Raw genomic sequence first — 16,103 nt, forward strand, 5'->3', positions numbered from 1 at the left:
GTTCCACCTTTCAATACTGCCACATTGGAGATTAAGTATCAACATGAATTTTGGAGGGGATATTCAAACCATAGCAGTGGTATCTATTTAAATCTATTTACTTTCAAATAGATAATAGCAGCAATGTTCTATGATAGCAATTGTTCAAAGAAATTTCTTAAACCGTTTTTATAAACAGTCTTGGAAAGAATACACCAAGTTAGCAAAGATAATAACTATAAGAGTCTCATCAAGAGGCATGTGTGTTCCTTATATCATCAACTTCCATTTCTCCTGCCTATTTTTAAGGATATGAGTATGTGGGCCGGGAGCAATGGCTCACGCCTGTAATCCCAGCACTTTGGGAGGCTGAGGCAGGCGGATCACGAGGTCAGGGGATTGAGGCCATCCTGGCTAACATGGTGAAACCCCGTCTCTACTAAAAATATAAAAAATTAGCCAGGCATGGTGGCAGGAGCCTGTAGTCCCAGCTACTCGGGAGGCTGAGGCAGGAGAATGGCGTGAACCCAGGAGGGGGAGCTTGCAGTGAGCCGAGATCACACCACTGCGCTCCAGCCTGTGCGACAGAGCGAGACTCCGTCTCAAAAAAGAAAAAAAAAGAATATGAGTATATGAGTTCCCCATTTTCAAAACAGGAAAGGAAAAGAAGAAAGCACACGTCCCTTTTTTTCTCACTTGTTGAAGGAAAGAGACTGAAAAATCATGAACTTATGAAAGATAGGGCAAGAGGTGCCTAAAGAGAAAGAGAATATTTAAGTAAGAGGATTAATACCTATATATGTCAGAAGAAGAAATGTAGAAATACAGTTTTTACACAGTAGAAAAGAAAAGTTTCTCTAAACTGTAGACCAACAAACTTGAGCCTCATCCTCGGCAAATTTCTGGAAATGGATGAGTTACAAATGCTCTCTATAGAATGGGGATTGTTAAAAGCCAGTGTGAGTTCATCAAGAATGACTTGAACTGGACTACCCACATTCTCTATCTCATAAGACCAGGGAAATGGTAAAATAATGTGTCTAAACTTGGGCAAGCAACTAACCAGGCATTTTTTTTTTTAATATTCTTGAGACAAATAGAGAAATCAATTCTAGAGGATAATATAATTGTGTAGACTCATAACTAATTGAATGATATATGCAAAGGGTCCAAATTCATTGACTTATATTTATGAAATATGGTCTTCACTTAGCCTGACCTTATTATTAATTGCTAATCTTACATAAAGCTATCGAGGTCATGATTCTCACATTTTCTGATTTAAGAGAGAAATAAATGCTAAATGACGGAATAGGATCCAAAATATTCATCAGATAGGAAGAGGTGAAATATTTCACATGTATTGTAAACATGAAGTTTAAATGGATATGAAATGCTGTGCTGGAATTCCAAGCACTGTAAGATGGAGGAAGAATGACTTGATAGCACTATCTGTAAACAAAGCCAGCTCAATGGAAATAGCAGTGTGATGTGGCTGCCCAAAGATGCCATGAGGTTTCTGCTGTTTTAATAGGACTGGGATGTCTCAGATGAGACAAGACAGTGCCACTGTACACTTCACTGGGCATATCTTACCACACATGATTTCCTTTCTTATCACCTCATTTTTAGAAGGATGTGCACAAACTGAAACAAGGTCAGAGAGCAGGGAGACGATTGAGGGAAATTGACATCACGTCTTAAAAGGAAGAAATGGGGTTGGGCCTGATGGCTCACACCTATAATTCCAGCACTTTCAGAGGCCGAGGCGGGTAGATCATTTGAGGCCAAGAGCTCGAGACCAGCCTGGCCATGGTGAAACCCCATCTCTACTAAACATACAAAAATTAGCCAGGCATGGCAGCGCATGCCTGTAATCCCAGCTACTCTGGAGGCTGAAACACAAGAGTCACTTGAACCTGGGAAGTGGAGTTTGCAATGAGCCAAGATCACGTCACTTCACTCCAGCCTGGGCAACAGAGCGAGACTCCATCTCAAAAAAAAAAAAAAAAAAAGAAAGAAAGATAAGACAAAAAAGGAAGAACTTGGATACTTGGCCTGAGGAGAACTCAGAGGACAGAGATAGTTTTCATGGGAACACGTGGAGCATCCAGAGGTTGTTTATGGTCATGACGGAAAGAGATGTGGTGTGGAAAATACAATCTCATGAAAAAGTAGGGATGCATTAGTTCTCAAGTCAGGAAAATGAGGAGGTGGAGTCAAGCGATGCTACAGGAGACTGTTTGCCACAAAGAGTTGCTGCTATGCCTGCCCCAGAGCACTTGGGCCCCAAAGAAGCCACCTCTGCAGCCTCACTACTCATCCTGGCTGGGTTTGGTCTCCACAGATGGGCTTTCACTCACATGGTGCTCACCAGTGCCCACTGCTGCCATCTGGGCCAGGTGTGGAGCCAAAATATAGAAGTGTTCCCTGTCTCCTACATGAGCTGCTCCTTCCCATCCCAAACAGCCACCAGTGGGCTCCTGGACTCCCTAAGGCATTGACTTTTAGAAAATTGGGTAGTTTGGCTGGGCGCAGTGGCTCACGCCTGTAATCCCAGCACTTTGGGAGGCTGAGGCAGGCAGATCACCTGAGGTCAGGAGTTCAAGACCAGCCTGGCCAACATGGCGATACCCCATCTCTACTAAAATTATAAAAATTAGCCGGGCATGGTGGTGCATGCCTGTAATCCCAGCTACTCGGGAGGCTGAGGCAGGAGAATCGCTTGAACCCGCGAGGCGGAGGTTGCAGTGAGCTGAGATCATGCCATTGCACTCCAGCCTGGGTGACAAGAGCGAAACTCTGTCTCAAAGAAAAGAAAAGAAAATTGGTTAGTTTTCTAAATTGCATTGAAAATTTTATAAATAATAGAAGCCCAAGAGAAAGCCACACAGCAAAACTTTCTCTCTCTGCCAATGAAATGTATTATTTTCAGCCACCTCTTTTTATAAACAGAATATGATCTTCATTCCTGTACCCTTCATTTTGCTTTGTGTTTTTGAGAGCGTTGGTTGCCTTAAAATCAGTATCTCAGATCTCTGGCAAAGTTCCTTCTGTTTCTTTGACTCTATGACCCTGATATTTTCTAGAGGTAGCTGGTGTCAATTTGAGAAGCATCCAGAGGAGTGAATAGAAAAGAGGCCTCAGCATTAAAAAGGCTAAATTTAAATCCTTGTTCTGCCACTTCCTAACTGTGTGACCTTGGGCAAGTTAATACACATGGTGATCTTGGATTAATCAGTGGAGGCTTGTAGAGCAGCTACTGTGATGGCAAATTCTGTGTTTGTTTCTAGCAGGAGAGATTTTTAAAAAGAAGTTAAAGAAAAAAAAATATGTGAGACTATGATATTCTCCCATATTATCAAAAACACTTATTTTCCTCAATGTAGGAATAATGTGAGCCTGTCGACCCAGCTATTTTAGAGGCTGAAGTGGGAGCATCACATGAGCCCAGGAGTTCAAGACCAGGCTTTAAGAGACCCTGTCTCTTAAAACAGATAAGAAATGTAAAGTTTATAGGAAAGATTACATCATGTTGATTCAGCAAATATTTTCCCCTCTTATTTCTCCCTTTCTTTTCTATCTTCCCTTCTATGTGAGGCCCTTGTTTACGGAGGAATGTCATACAAGGGTACTCTTCTTGTGCATATCAAGACAGACCTATAGATGCTTTGAGCTATAATATTCCATATTCATCCCTGCCCTGGAGGCATTAGTAATCTCTTGAGCCAGGCACAGTGTACACACTTGTAGTCCCATCTACTCAGGAGATTGAGGCAGGAGGATTGCTTGAACTCACTGCATTACAGCCTGAGCGACATAGCAAGACCTGGCCTCTAAAAAAAATACATAAATAATCTCTTGAGTATGCTATGACATTTCCCAAGCCTGTGGCCTTATCATATAAACGTACAGCATTTTCTAATTCCATTCTGATCATTTCAAATAAACACTTTAATTTTATGATAAAATGTCTTATTACTGTTACTAAAGACCATAAAAAGTTTGTAGTTACAAAGAAGTTATTTGACTAACTCATTATGTTAGATGTCAGCCTAGATACCACAACCTCCAGGAACCATTCCCTAACCGCTTAGATTTAGTTGTGTTTGGTTAGTTAGATTTAGTTATGTTTGATTAGTTAGATTCAGTCTAATTTAATTTAATTAACTTCCGCTGTGAGGTCCTGTAACACCCTACACTTTCCCTATCATAGGAGGCAATACAGTGATACTTCTGCAAGTTCAACTCAGCCCTTGGACCATACAATCCTGGATTCAAATTGCACCTCTGCCTCCTAGTGGAGTTTGTCAAGTTACTAAACCTAAGTTCCCCTTTCCTTATACGTGAAGTGAGATTAATAAAACAGGGTTATAGAAGAGCATGTACATTAAGTGCCTATACAGTGCCTGAGACATCGTAAACAATAAATAAGTACTAGATGCTGTCATCATCACCATCATCACCATCACCATCATAACACTTCAATGTAGTTGCTTATTAAATATGGTTATCTTCCTTGATAAAGCAGAGACCACATTTTCTCTGTTCACCTTTTTCCCCCTGCTGCCTAACACAGTTTCTGACACAAAATAGAAGTTTAGTAACTTGACTGTTGAATGGTTTAGACAAACCCTGGTGGCCAAACAACAGCAATGGCTTTGTGGGTTCTACAATGCCTGCTCCTTCATGCACATAGTTGTCATCTTTTATGCCCCCCAAAGCAACGAGATTTGGCCTAGTTCCTTCAAGAGTGAGCCTAGCAGAATAGATCCTAGACAGAGCAGGGGAGACCACTCAGAGCCTGCAGCATCTCAGAGCTACAAGCGACTTCCTCAGCCTCCCAACCTACCTCCTTCATTTTACAAAGTACATGCTAAGACACATCCGTGGCACAGCCAGGCTACAATTGACACAACTGGAGGGCTGTAGACCTGAGAAGAGGGATTTAGAAGACAATTGAGTCAGAGCAATGTAGCTACATTTTAGTTTAATTTTTTAAGTCTATCACCATTTTATCTATGAAATTTGTTTTTTATTCTTTAAGGATAACACATAGCTAAGTGCTTATAAATAATAAATGAAAAATAATAATCATTAGCTTGGCTAGGAGCAGTGGCTCACACCTACAATCCCCACATCTTGGGAGGCCAAGGCAGGAAGACTGCTTGAGGCCAGGAGTTCAAGACCAGCCTAGGTAAAATAGCTAGACCCTGTCTCTACAAAAATTTAAAAAATTAGCAGGGTGTGGTGGTGTGTGCCTGTAGTCCCAGCTACTCAAGAGGCTGAGGCAGGAGGATCACTTGAGCCCAGGCGCTGGATGCTGAAGTGAGCTATGATAGCCACCTAGGCAACAGCATGACATCCTGTCTCAAAAACTAAATAAATAGGCCGAGTGCAGTGGCTCACACCTGTAATCCCAGCACTCTGGGAGGCCAAGGTGGGTGGATCACCCGAAGTCAGGAGTTAGAGACCAGCCTGGTTAACCCCGTCTCTACTAAAAATACAAACAATTAGCGGGGCATGGTGGCACACGCTTGTAATCCCAGCTACTCGGGAGGCTGAGGCAGGAGAATTGCATGAACCCAGGAGGCGGAGATTGCAGTGAGCCGAGATTGTGCCATTGCACTCCAGCCTGGGCAACAAGAGCAAAACTCTTGTCTCAAAAATAAAATAAAATAAAAAATAAATATTAGCCAGAGAAGATGTTACTTCTAATGAAGGAAAAAGTGATATTCACTACAAATAAGAAGAATGTCTACTACCTCTCTAGCATTTCATTAAGGGAGTACACTGTGGTTCTGATCACCTGCTGTCTGAATTTTATCATAAATTATATTTTGAATGAATAATAATCTGTGACTGTATTGGCAAAAAAAGTCAAATGTATGAGATATTTTTAAAAGATGTAAGCCATTTTAATACTCTAGTTACTCTAATTCTAAGGATCGCTATTCCACAGAGGCCACTGCTCTGCTTTAGAAGAGTTTCATTATACCTACCTGGCAATGTAAGACAAGGAATCCAGAGTGGTTTTTACATCCATTGCATTTACTCAAATACACCATCGGAGGGCAGCACACACCTGGTTAACTTAACTGCCTGTCTGGTGGCCTTACCAAAATAGTTGTCAAATTAGTCTAAGACATTCCTAAATTACCACTCAGATAGGCAGGAAAGCTGTTGGAAAAGACAAAAGGAGCAAAGATTTTAAAAAGACAAAAGAATGCATTCCTTAAGACTCTGAGTTTCTACAAAAGGGAATCTGGAGCTAATCAATGCTGCAAAATGGGAAAACAGAGTTAAAAAAGGAATTTCCTCAATCTGAGAAAACAGACTTGTTATATTTGAAAGATTTTTACTGAGTATGATCATCTGAACACCAGCTACTAAACAAAAATCAGATCTCCTGCCTTATATTGTATTCTGCTTTGCATCACAAACAGTTTTAGTGTATTTCTGGAAAAGCATCAGCAGTTTTTTCGAATTTTAAATTCTGGAGTTATGTAACTATATAGGCAGGCTTTTTAATAACAGAATACATTGGCTTTAAAACAGATGATACTTAAATAGAAGACTTTAAATGTAAATATCAGTAGAGCCTCATTAAGGCTGTAAATCCAGAATTTGTGATAATGTGGATTAAATATTATTTACATAACATATAAGGGGGCCGGGTGCGGTGGCTCACGCCTGTAATCCCAGCACTTTGGGAGGCCGAGGCAGATGGATCACCTGAGGTCAGGAGTTCGAGACCAGCCTGACCAACATGGTGAAACCCCGTCTCTACTAAAAATACAAAATTAGCTGGGTGTGGTGGTGTATGCCTGTAATCCCTGCTTCTCAGGAGGCTGAGGCAGGAGAATCTCCTGAACCCAGGAGGCGGAGGTTGCAGTGAGCTGAGATTGCACCATTGCACTCCAGCCTGGGCAACAAGAGCAAAACTCTGTCTCAAATAAACAAACAAACAAACACATATAAGGAAAGGGATTTGCTAAGCAAATACATAGTCTAAGCAGTTGGCAAGAGGAAATGCTTCAATTATTTAAGAACAATTTTTAATTCCAATTTTAACTTGTTTGCAAAAATCTTTTTGGAGAAATATGATGTATATGCATTTCTAACCAGCTTCTTGCATGATTCTAATATAGTCACCTAGTACCAGTAAACAGACTGCTCTTTTATTTTTTTTAGAACACCAGGCACTACTTTCTTGGAGTAGGTGATTAACCCAGCTAAAGCTTGATTTTTACTAGCTAGCACTTTGTTAACCTAGTGTGTTATATTGTGTGACTTTAAAATGGTAAAAACAATTATAAAGTGGAGTTCTCATTCAGGTTAGCTTTCTAGTCCAAGTCACTAACAATTTACTATGTAATAGACATTCTAAGATTTCTGCCAACAATTCTATTTTCAATATATAAAATCAATTTTCAGAAAACTGTAAAGATTATTTCCCTGTTTAATTAAGATTCTACTAATCATAGAAAAGATTATATTGCACACTTTTCTCAAGTTACCTATGGGACTGACAATATGTCCATGTGTTCTGATAGTAAAGTCAGTTATCTGAATACGTTCCATTTTGGAATAAGAGATCTAAGTGCTAAGCAAGTAACCACCACCACATTCAAGTTTAGAATTGGAAGATCTTTCATTATATTAATAGACCCTTTATTTTTAGATATAACAAAATACCAAAGACAAATGGCCACATATATCCTAATGTACTTGAGAAATCTCGCTACTAATGCTGTGTCACTAATTTTTTAATACTGTATTTAAGAAAGAAAAAAAAAGCCTGTATTTTCTATTGGCATCATTCAAGAAGAAAAAAAAAAAAAAAGCTGAATCAGGATATTTCTGTGTGAATGCACATTCCTCACTAAATCTCTCAGGCAGCTGTTTTAGTCACTGTTACTAACACCTTGCTCTGTCATCTCTTTGTATACATGTCTAATTTATCAGTTTCTTGTAGATTGTCAGCAGCCTGCTGCCTCCGTACCGCCACAGTGCTCACAACTAGCCGAGAGGCAAGACTGCCCGACTGTCAGGTAAATTCAGATGTCCTTTCCCTTCCACCCAGCTGCATGTCAGATCCATAGACCCCAGCTCCCCTTTCCGACACTGAACTGCCTAGGCATCATTGTATTTTGCTGTATTTTATTTCAAGTGTGGGCTACACAGACACACACTGGACATGCAGTCCCTGTGTTCCCAGTGGGAATACAAGAGAGCTGGGGTTTATTTTGCTGGCTGCCAGCTGGTAGACTACAGGCTGCCTTCAGCCCCTTTGTCTGTGTAAATACTTGGATTAGTCCACTGTTTCATTCCTTTCCAAAAAATAAAAGCTGGAATTGTTATGATGTTTGTCCTACTTTTCATTTTCTTTTGTCTTTTGTCTTTAAAATGTATTTATTTTCCTGCGGAATCCGAGGGACACCAATATACTAATTGACCTGATTTGATTCCTATACTTTATATGTATTAAAACATCACTATATACTCCATGAATATGTACAATGATTATTTGTCAATTTAAAAAAATAAAATCCCCGCTACTCAGGAGGCTGAGGTAGGAGGATCAATCGCTTGAGCCTGGGAGTTCAAGGCTGCAGCGAGCTATGATCACACCACTGCACACCTGCCTGGTGAGTAAGAACCTGTTGCTAAAAAACAAAACAAAACAAAAACCACAGTAAAATAAAACTTAAAATGTTTAAATAGGCCAGGCATGATGGCTCACACCTGTAATCCCAGCACTGTGGAAGGCCAAGGCAGAGGGATTACCTGAGGTCAGGAGTTTGAGACCAACCTGGGCAACATGGTGAAACCCCGTCTCTACTAAAAATACAAAAATTAGCTGGGTGTGGTGGCACATGCCTGTAATCCCACCTACTCAGGAGGCTGAGGCAGGAGAATCACTTGAACCCAGGAGGTGGAGGTTGCAGTGAGCTGAGCTGGTGCCACTGCAGTCCAGCCTAGGTGACAGAGAGAGATTCCATCTAAAAAAAAATTTAAAAATTAAAAAAATATATATCTCAGGCCAACAAACAGGAAGAATATAAAGAATTAGATATAAAGGCTGGGTGCAGTGGCTCATGCCGGTAATCTCAGCACTTTGGGAGGCTGAGGCAGGAGGATTGCTTGAGTCATGAATTTGAGGTTACAGTGAGTAAAATCACATCACTGCATTCCAGCCTGGGTAACAGAGCAAGACCCTGTCTCTAGATAGATAGATAGATAGATAGATAGATAGATAGATAGATAGATAGATAGAACAGCTGTATAAAAGTGTTTCTGTGTTTCTGTTCTCTGTCCACTCAGTAGCCTTGGTAAAACTGAATTTGAAAGGTGGAGAAAAACATCGTAGTCAGCATTCAAAAGATAATATTTGCTGTGACAGTGACCTTTATGTGAGATTACTTGAAAAATTGTAAAAACAGGTTTGCACAGTCCCTGAACACTGAACTGGAGAGTTTGTTGACAATTCCAATTCCAAAGGAAAGCTTTCCAAATCAGTCATGAATTGCCCTCCATCCTGGTGAACCTCCACACAGCATCTCAGTGTTCCATCAGGACCTCACCTCCATCCTGGAATGCTTCATCTCCAGCCCCCTGGCCTCTGATGGTGCCAGACCTTAGTAGTCTGGTTGTGGTTTTCATCATCTGCTCAGTGTTCTCTCCTTATCACAGCTGTTGCCCTTCTACCAGGGGAAGGCTTCTTTTGAGCAGGGGCAGGCCCAAACACTTTCCATGTGTGTCTGAGGAGTAGATGTCAGTAGCAGGCTACATGTGGTCAGGGTCAGAGCCAGCAGAGCTGGGGTGCCACAAGTGTGGAAACACAGTGGCAGCTGAAGCCCAACTGTTACATGGTCTCAGAGCCGGTTGTGCAGCCGGCTGTATCAGTGGAATATTGAGTTAGCACAGAAAGGTACATTATTGGCCAGGTGTGGTGGCTCACGCCTGTAATCCCAGCCGTTTGGGAGGCTGAGGCGGGAGGATGGCTTGAACCCAGAACTTCAAGACCAGCCTGGGGAACACAGGGAGACCCCCACCCTCCACCTCTACCAAATTTTTTTTTTTTAATTAGCCAGGTGTAATGGCACATGCCTGTAGTCCCAGCTATTTGGGAAGCTGAGGTGGGAGGATCACTTGAGCTTGGGAGGTCAAGACTGGAGCAAGCTGTGATTGCATCACTGCACTCCAGCCTGGGTAACAAAGTGAGACCCTGTCTCAAAAAACAAATAAATAAATAAAAAGAAAAATACATTATAAAATAGGTTGCTAGCCAGCAGTTTCCAATTGGTGTGTGTTAGTCGATTGTTCCCACCACCTTCAGCAACAGGGCTTTAAGAAAGGTTTTTCGCTAACACACTAATGCCATTTTACAACAGCACTAATTTCAGTTAGAAATAATAATGATAGGTCAGGCGTGGTGGCGAAGGCCTGTAATCCCAGCACTTTGGGAGGCCAAGGCCGGTGTATCACAAGGTCAAGAGATCGAGACCATCTTGGCCAACTTGGTGAAACCCCGTCTCTACCAAAAATACAAAAATTAGCTGGGCATGGTGATGTGCGCCTGTAATCTCAGCTCCTCGGGAGGCTGAGGCAGGAGAATCACTTGAACCCGGGAGGCGGAGGTTGCAGTGAGCCGAGATCATGCCACTGCATTCCAGCCTGGCGACAGAGCGAGATGCCATCTCAAAAAAGAAAAAAAAAAAGAAATAATGTAATTATAGATTTATCTCAATTCTATAAGTAACAATATAAATATTCAAACTCATCTCAGTGGGATTCTGAATGTGTAGCAGTTAAGAACATGGGCTCTTCACCTACAGTCCATTCTCCACCAAGCACCCCCAGCCCTTACCCCAAGGCCTGGGTCAGTGCTGGGCACATGACAGCTGTGCACTAAATATTGATTATACCTGAGTGAGTGAATGAGCTCTGGAATCAGATTGCTTGGGTTGAAATCCCACTTCTAATACCCACTGGTTGTTTAACTTTGGAAAATTTATTTTGCTGGCTAAGATTCCATTTCTTCACTTGTAAAATTCAGATGACAATAGATACTGAGGGAATTCAGCGAGGCACACCCCTGGCTTGGAATGTCTGCCCAGTATCTGTTATCAATACTTTTTTAGTATCTTAGCATTTCTCAAGACAAAGATCTGCAATCTCTTAACCTCTCTAATTTGCTGAAGAAAGCATGGAGCAGGCTGCTGTTTTGTTTGCTTGTTTGTTTCAGAGATTGAGTCTGGCTATGTTGCCCAAACTGGACTTGAACCCTGGGCTCGAGCAACCTTCCTGCCTCAGAAGACTACTGCTTGAAGTGTTTCCATTAAGTAGGAAATGGAAAGGCTGGCAGGAGATTTTTTTAACTTTTTTTTTTTCCACCTTGCTTGTTTTTTGAGAACCAGTTTGACTAAACAATTATGTAGTCTATCTAGTTCCATCTGTTCTGAGATTAATGAATTTAGGTTGCTTACTACTGCCACAGGGATGATTTACTTTAAAGAAAAGCAATTTAATGAATTACAAATATTTCCAGCTTCTCAAATGTTTCCAGTTTCTACCCACATGAATACAGCCTGGTCTAGAGCCCAGTTCTACTACTGTTCCCCATCGTGGTCTACATAAAGAAATGATTAAATGCATATAGATCTGAAAAGACTCTTTTTCAAGATTGCTGGGATGATGACTGACTCTTTTCCTACCCATACACATTGCCAAATGGGTCAGTGTTCATACCTTCATTGCGCTTTTTACTCCTTCTTGGCAGAAAAGTTAACACATAGCCAACATTCGAATTCTTAGTATAAACCAGACCATGGTTCATTTCTTTACACATATTAAACATTACAACCTTCCATAAGGGGTAAGCACAGTTACTACACCCATTTTTGTTGTTGTTTTTGTTTGGTTTCGTTTTTTGGTGTTTTTGTTTGTTTGTTTGTTTTTGTTTTTGTTTGAGACAGAGTCTCCCTCTGTTGCCCAGGCTGGAGTGCAGTGGCGTGATCTTGGCTCACTGGCACCTCCACCTCCTGGGTTCAAGCAATTCTTCTGCCTCAGCCACCCGAGTAGCTGGGATTACAGGTGTGCGCCACCACACCCAGCTAATTTTTGTATTTTTAGTAGAGACAGGGTTTCACCATGTTGGCCAGGCTGCCCTTGAACTCCTTACCTCCAGTGATCTGCCTGCCTCAGCCTCCTAAAGTACTGGGGTTACAAGCATGAGCCACCACACCTGGTCTTACACCCATTTTTATGTGACGAAATCGAGGTTTGGGAAGGTAAAATGACTTGTTCAAGGTCACATATCCTGAACACAACTGAGCCTAGTGACTCCTACCTACCACCACAGGTGGCTGCACTGCAGAGGAGAAATCTATTTCAGTTACACTGTGAGGAGCAAAGTCAGAGTATGTAAATCACCCACCATAATTCCTTTTCCCTCAAACTGAAAAGGAATGTTTGTTTAATGAGAAATAGAAGATGTGCTAAGAATGTTGAGTTATTTCACATCAGGTGTTCTGTTTCTCATTTTGAAAAATGATTTTAAGTGCCGGGCGCGGTGGCTCATGCCTGTAATCCCAGCACTTTGGGAGGCCAAGGTGGGCAGATCACCTGAGGCCAGGAGTTCGAGACCAGCCTGGCCAATATGGTGAAACCACATCTCTATTAAAAATACAGAAATTAGCCAGGCATGGTGGCAGGCACCTGTAATCCCAGCTCCTCAGGAAGCTGAGGCAGGAAAATCACTTGGAACAGGGAGGTGGAGGTTGCAGTGAACCAAGATCACGCCACTGCACTCCAGCTTGGGCAACAGAGTGAGACTCCATCTTAAAAAAAAATTATTTTGTACTTCCCTCAGTTTATACATATATTCAAACAGCTTTTAAGGTGAATGATTTTTTAATAAAAGAGCATTTTCTCACCCTTAACAATGTAGAACTTTTCAGCCGGGCATGGTGACTCACCTCTGTAGTCCCAGCACTTTGGAAGGCCGAGGTGGGAAGACTGCTTGAGCCCAGGATTGCTAGACCAGCCTAGGCAACTTGGTGAAACCCTGTCCTTTAAAACAAAATACAAAAATTAGGCATGGTGGCCTGCATCTGTAGTCCCAGCTACTCAGGAGGCTGCGGTGGGAGGATCATTTCAGCCTAGGAGTTCAAGGCAGCAGTGAGCCGAGATTGTGCCACTGCACTCCAGCCTGGGTGGCAGAAGAGGACCCTGTCTCCAAAAACAGAAAAAAAGTAGAACTTTTCCATGTATACTTTTTACAGGCTAATTCCATTGTAGAGCTAAATTATCAAAATTGTTTATAGATAATAGGTATTATAATATGAAAGGAATGCCCAAGGTATATAGCCTTGGATATAATATTGAAATATATAGAGTTGTTTGGTATTTAGCACTTCCCTTCTATCAGGTAGTTTTCTACTTGGGAAAAAAAAAGAAACTTCCTGAAGATGTATCCAATTTTATATCTTAGTAACAGTTTCCTAAACTTGCCATTTACAACATGATCTACCTATGTAAAGTAAAATTAATGGTAAATGTTGAATAACAAGTAGACTCTTGAAAATATTTAGCAATCACAACTGAAACTGAATTCATTCTATGCCTTAAATGATTATAATTTATCAAATATTTATATCCAAGAAATAGTATCTTAACCTGTAAGCCAAGAATGTGTGTCTTACAGGTTAATTTACACATAATATACACCATGTGACTGCAGCATTTTATGCAAATTAAAAATATTAATACTATAGATAATAACTCACTTTATGTGAGAAATCTATCTAAAGGAATGAAAAAAATTTAAATCATCATGAATGATGTAATGTCAAGGTGTTAGGCAAAGTGAGTTGTAACCCATATTTAAGCTATTGCTACACACTTCAGCTGGTCAAGCAGAAATATTTGTCTTCCTTTATCAAAAAGAGTATTGGGGCCAGGTGCAGTGGCTCACGCCTGTAATCCCAACACTTTGGGAGGCCAAGGGGGGCGAATCACAAGGTCAGGAGTTCGAGACTGTCATGGCTAACACAGTGAAACCCCATCTCTACTAAAAAAAATACAAAAAATTAGCTGGGTGTTGTGGCATGTGCCTGTAGTCCCAGCTACTCCGGAGGCAGAGGCAGGAGAATTGCTTGAACCCGGAAGGTGGAGGTGGCAGTGAGCCAAGATCGCACCAGTGCACTCCAGGCTGGGCGACAGTTTGAGACTCTGTCTCAAAAAAAAAAAAGAGTATTGGATTACACAAGGTCTTCAAAAACATATCTTTCTTGGGTGGACACAGTGGCTCATGCCTGTAATCCTAGCACTTTGGGAAGCAGAGGCAGGCTGATCACTTGAGGTCAGGAGTTCGAGACCAGCCTGGGCAACATGGTGAAACTCTGTCTCTACTAAAAATACAAAAATTAGCCAGGTGTGGTGGCGCAGGCCTGTAATCCCTGCTACTCAGGAGGCTGAGGCACTAGAATTGCTTGAACCCAGGAGGCAGAAGTTGCAGTGAGCTGAGATCATGCCACTGCACTCCAGCCTGGGCAACAAAGTGAGATTCCGCTCAAAAAAAAAAAAAGAAAAGAAAAAAAACCAATCTTTCTTGTGTGATGTGACGATTCTGCATTACTTGCCATAAATCACATTGCATAATATGTTTAGTTCCCTAAAAAGAAATTAGTTCTGGTGCTGATTTCCACAGCACGTATAGTAAAATTGGAGTTTTTTTACTATATGTGCTGTGGAAGTCAGCAGTCTAAGTCATGCATATTTGCAGAAAGAAACTGTTAGGTCAATGGGAAAGTGTGACTTGTAACCTGCTGTTTACCAGGCCATCAAACTCTGTTTGGAGGGTCAAGTGTGAATCTTGCCATACGTTATTTTCTGTTTTAAATATTTTCTTTTCTTTCTTTTTTTTTTTTTGAGATGGAGTTTTGCTCTTGTTACCCAGGCTGGAGTGCAATGGCGTGATCTCAGCTCACCGCAACATCCGCCTCCTGGGTTCAAGAGATTCTCCTCCCTCAGCCTCCCGAGTAGCTGGGATTCCAGGCATGTGCCACCACGCCCGGCTAATTTTTTTTTTTTTTTTTTTTTTTTTTTTTTTTTTGTATTTTTAGTAGAGATGGGGTTTCTCCATGTTGGTCAGGATGGTCTTGAACTCCCAACCTCAGGTGATTCACCTGCCTCGGCCTCCCAAAGTGCTGGGATTACAGGCGTGAGCCACACTATGCTTGGCTTAAGATTTTCTTAATTTATTTTCCTCTTTTTTTTTTTTTTTTTGAGACGGAGTCTGGCTCCGTCGCCCAGGCTGGAGTGCAGTGACGCAATCTCGGCTCACTGCAAGCTCCGCCTCCCGGGTTCACACCATTCTCCTGCCTCACCCTCTGGAGTAGCTGGGACTACAGGCACCCGCCACCACGCCCGGCTAATTTTTATTTTTAGTAGAGACGGGGTTTCACCATGTTGGCCAGAATGGTCTCTATCTCCTGAGCTCGTGATCCACCCGCCTTGGCCTCCTGAAGTGCTAGGATTACAGGCGTGAGCCACTGCGCCCGGGCTTATTTTCTAATTTATAAATGAGGCTGGGCACGGTGGCTCGTGTGTGTAATCCTAGCACTTTGGGAGGCCAAGGTGGGCAGATCACTTGAAGTCAGGAGTTGGAGACCAGCCTGGCCAAAATGGTGAAACCCCGTCTCTACTAAAAATACAAAAAATTAGCCGGACGCGGTGGTGGGCGCCTGTAATCCCAGCTACTCGGGAGGCTGAAGCAGGAGAATTGCTTGAACCCAGGAGGCGGAGGTTGCAGTGAGCCGAGATCGTGCCACTGCACTCCTGCCTGGGGAACAGTGAGACTCCATATCAAAAAAATTTACACATGAAACTATGCACTATTTTCTTAGGCTTTTTGTTGAAGCTCCAGTTCTCCCATGTTTACATACCACATTTTAAAAATAGGCAGGAAAAATAATTTTTATCACTGCTTGTCTTAACCAGTACAGAACAGCAAATCTTCTTTTAAACTAAATTTACAGCACTTCAAAGAGTTTGGGAAGAAAGAATAACCTCAAGCCAATCAGATATTTTCCATAATTATGATTTTGTATTAAAAT

General features: G+C 41.7%; 1 protein-coding gene across 8 annotated transcripts in view; it reads left to right on the top strand.

Moving 5' to 3' along the window:
- Positions 1–16,103, top strand: part of BICD1 (BICD cargo adaptor 1) — a 274,370-nt gene that overhangs the window by 250,398 nt on the left and 7,869 nt on the right. For 4 of the 8 annotated variants that reach the window (XM_002823090.4, XM_063712108.1, XM_009247608.3 and 1 more), the window contains one exon: positions 7,958–8,033. The exons of 2 other annotated variants lie outside the window; for them this stretch is intronic. In XM_002823090.4, coding sequence (XP_002823136.3) covers positions 7,958–8,033 — 76 coding nt within the window. Of the gene's footprint in view, positions 1–7,947; positions 8,034–16,103 lie in introns of all 8 variants that reach the window. 2 more of the 8 variants (XM_063712107.1, XM_054527080.1) reach the window with 1 other exon arrangement.

The sequence above is a fragment of the Pongo abelii genome, chromosome 10 (assembly GCF_028885655.2).
Source record: "Pongo abelii isolate AG06213 chromosome 10, NHGRI_mPonAbe1-v2.0_pri, whole genome shotgun sequence".
In the NCBI taxonomy this organism is placed as follows: Eukaryota; Metazoa; Chordata; class Mammalia; order Primates; family Hominidae; genus Pongo; species Pongo abelii.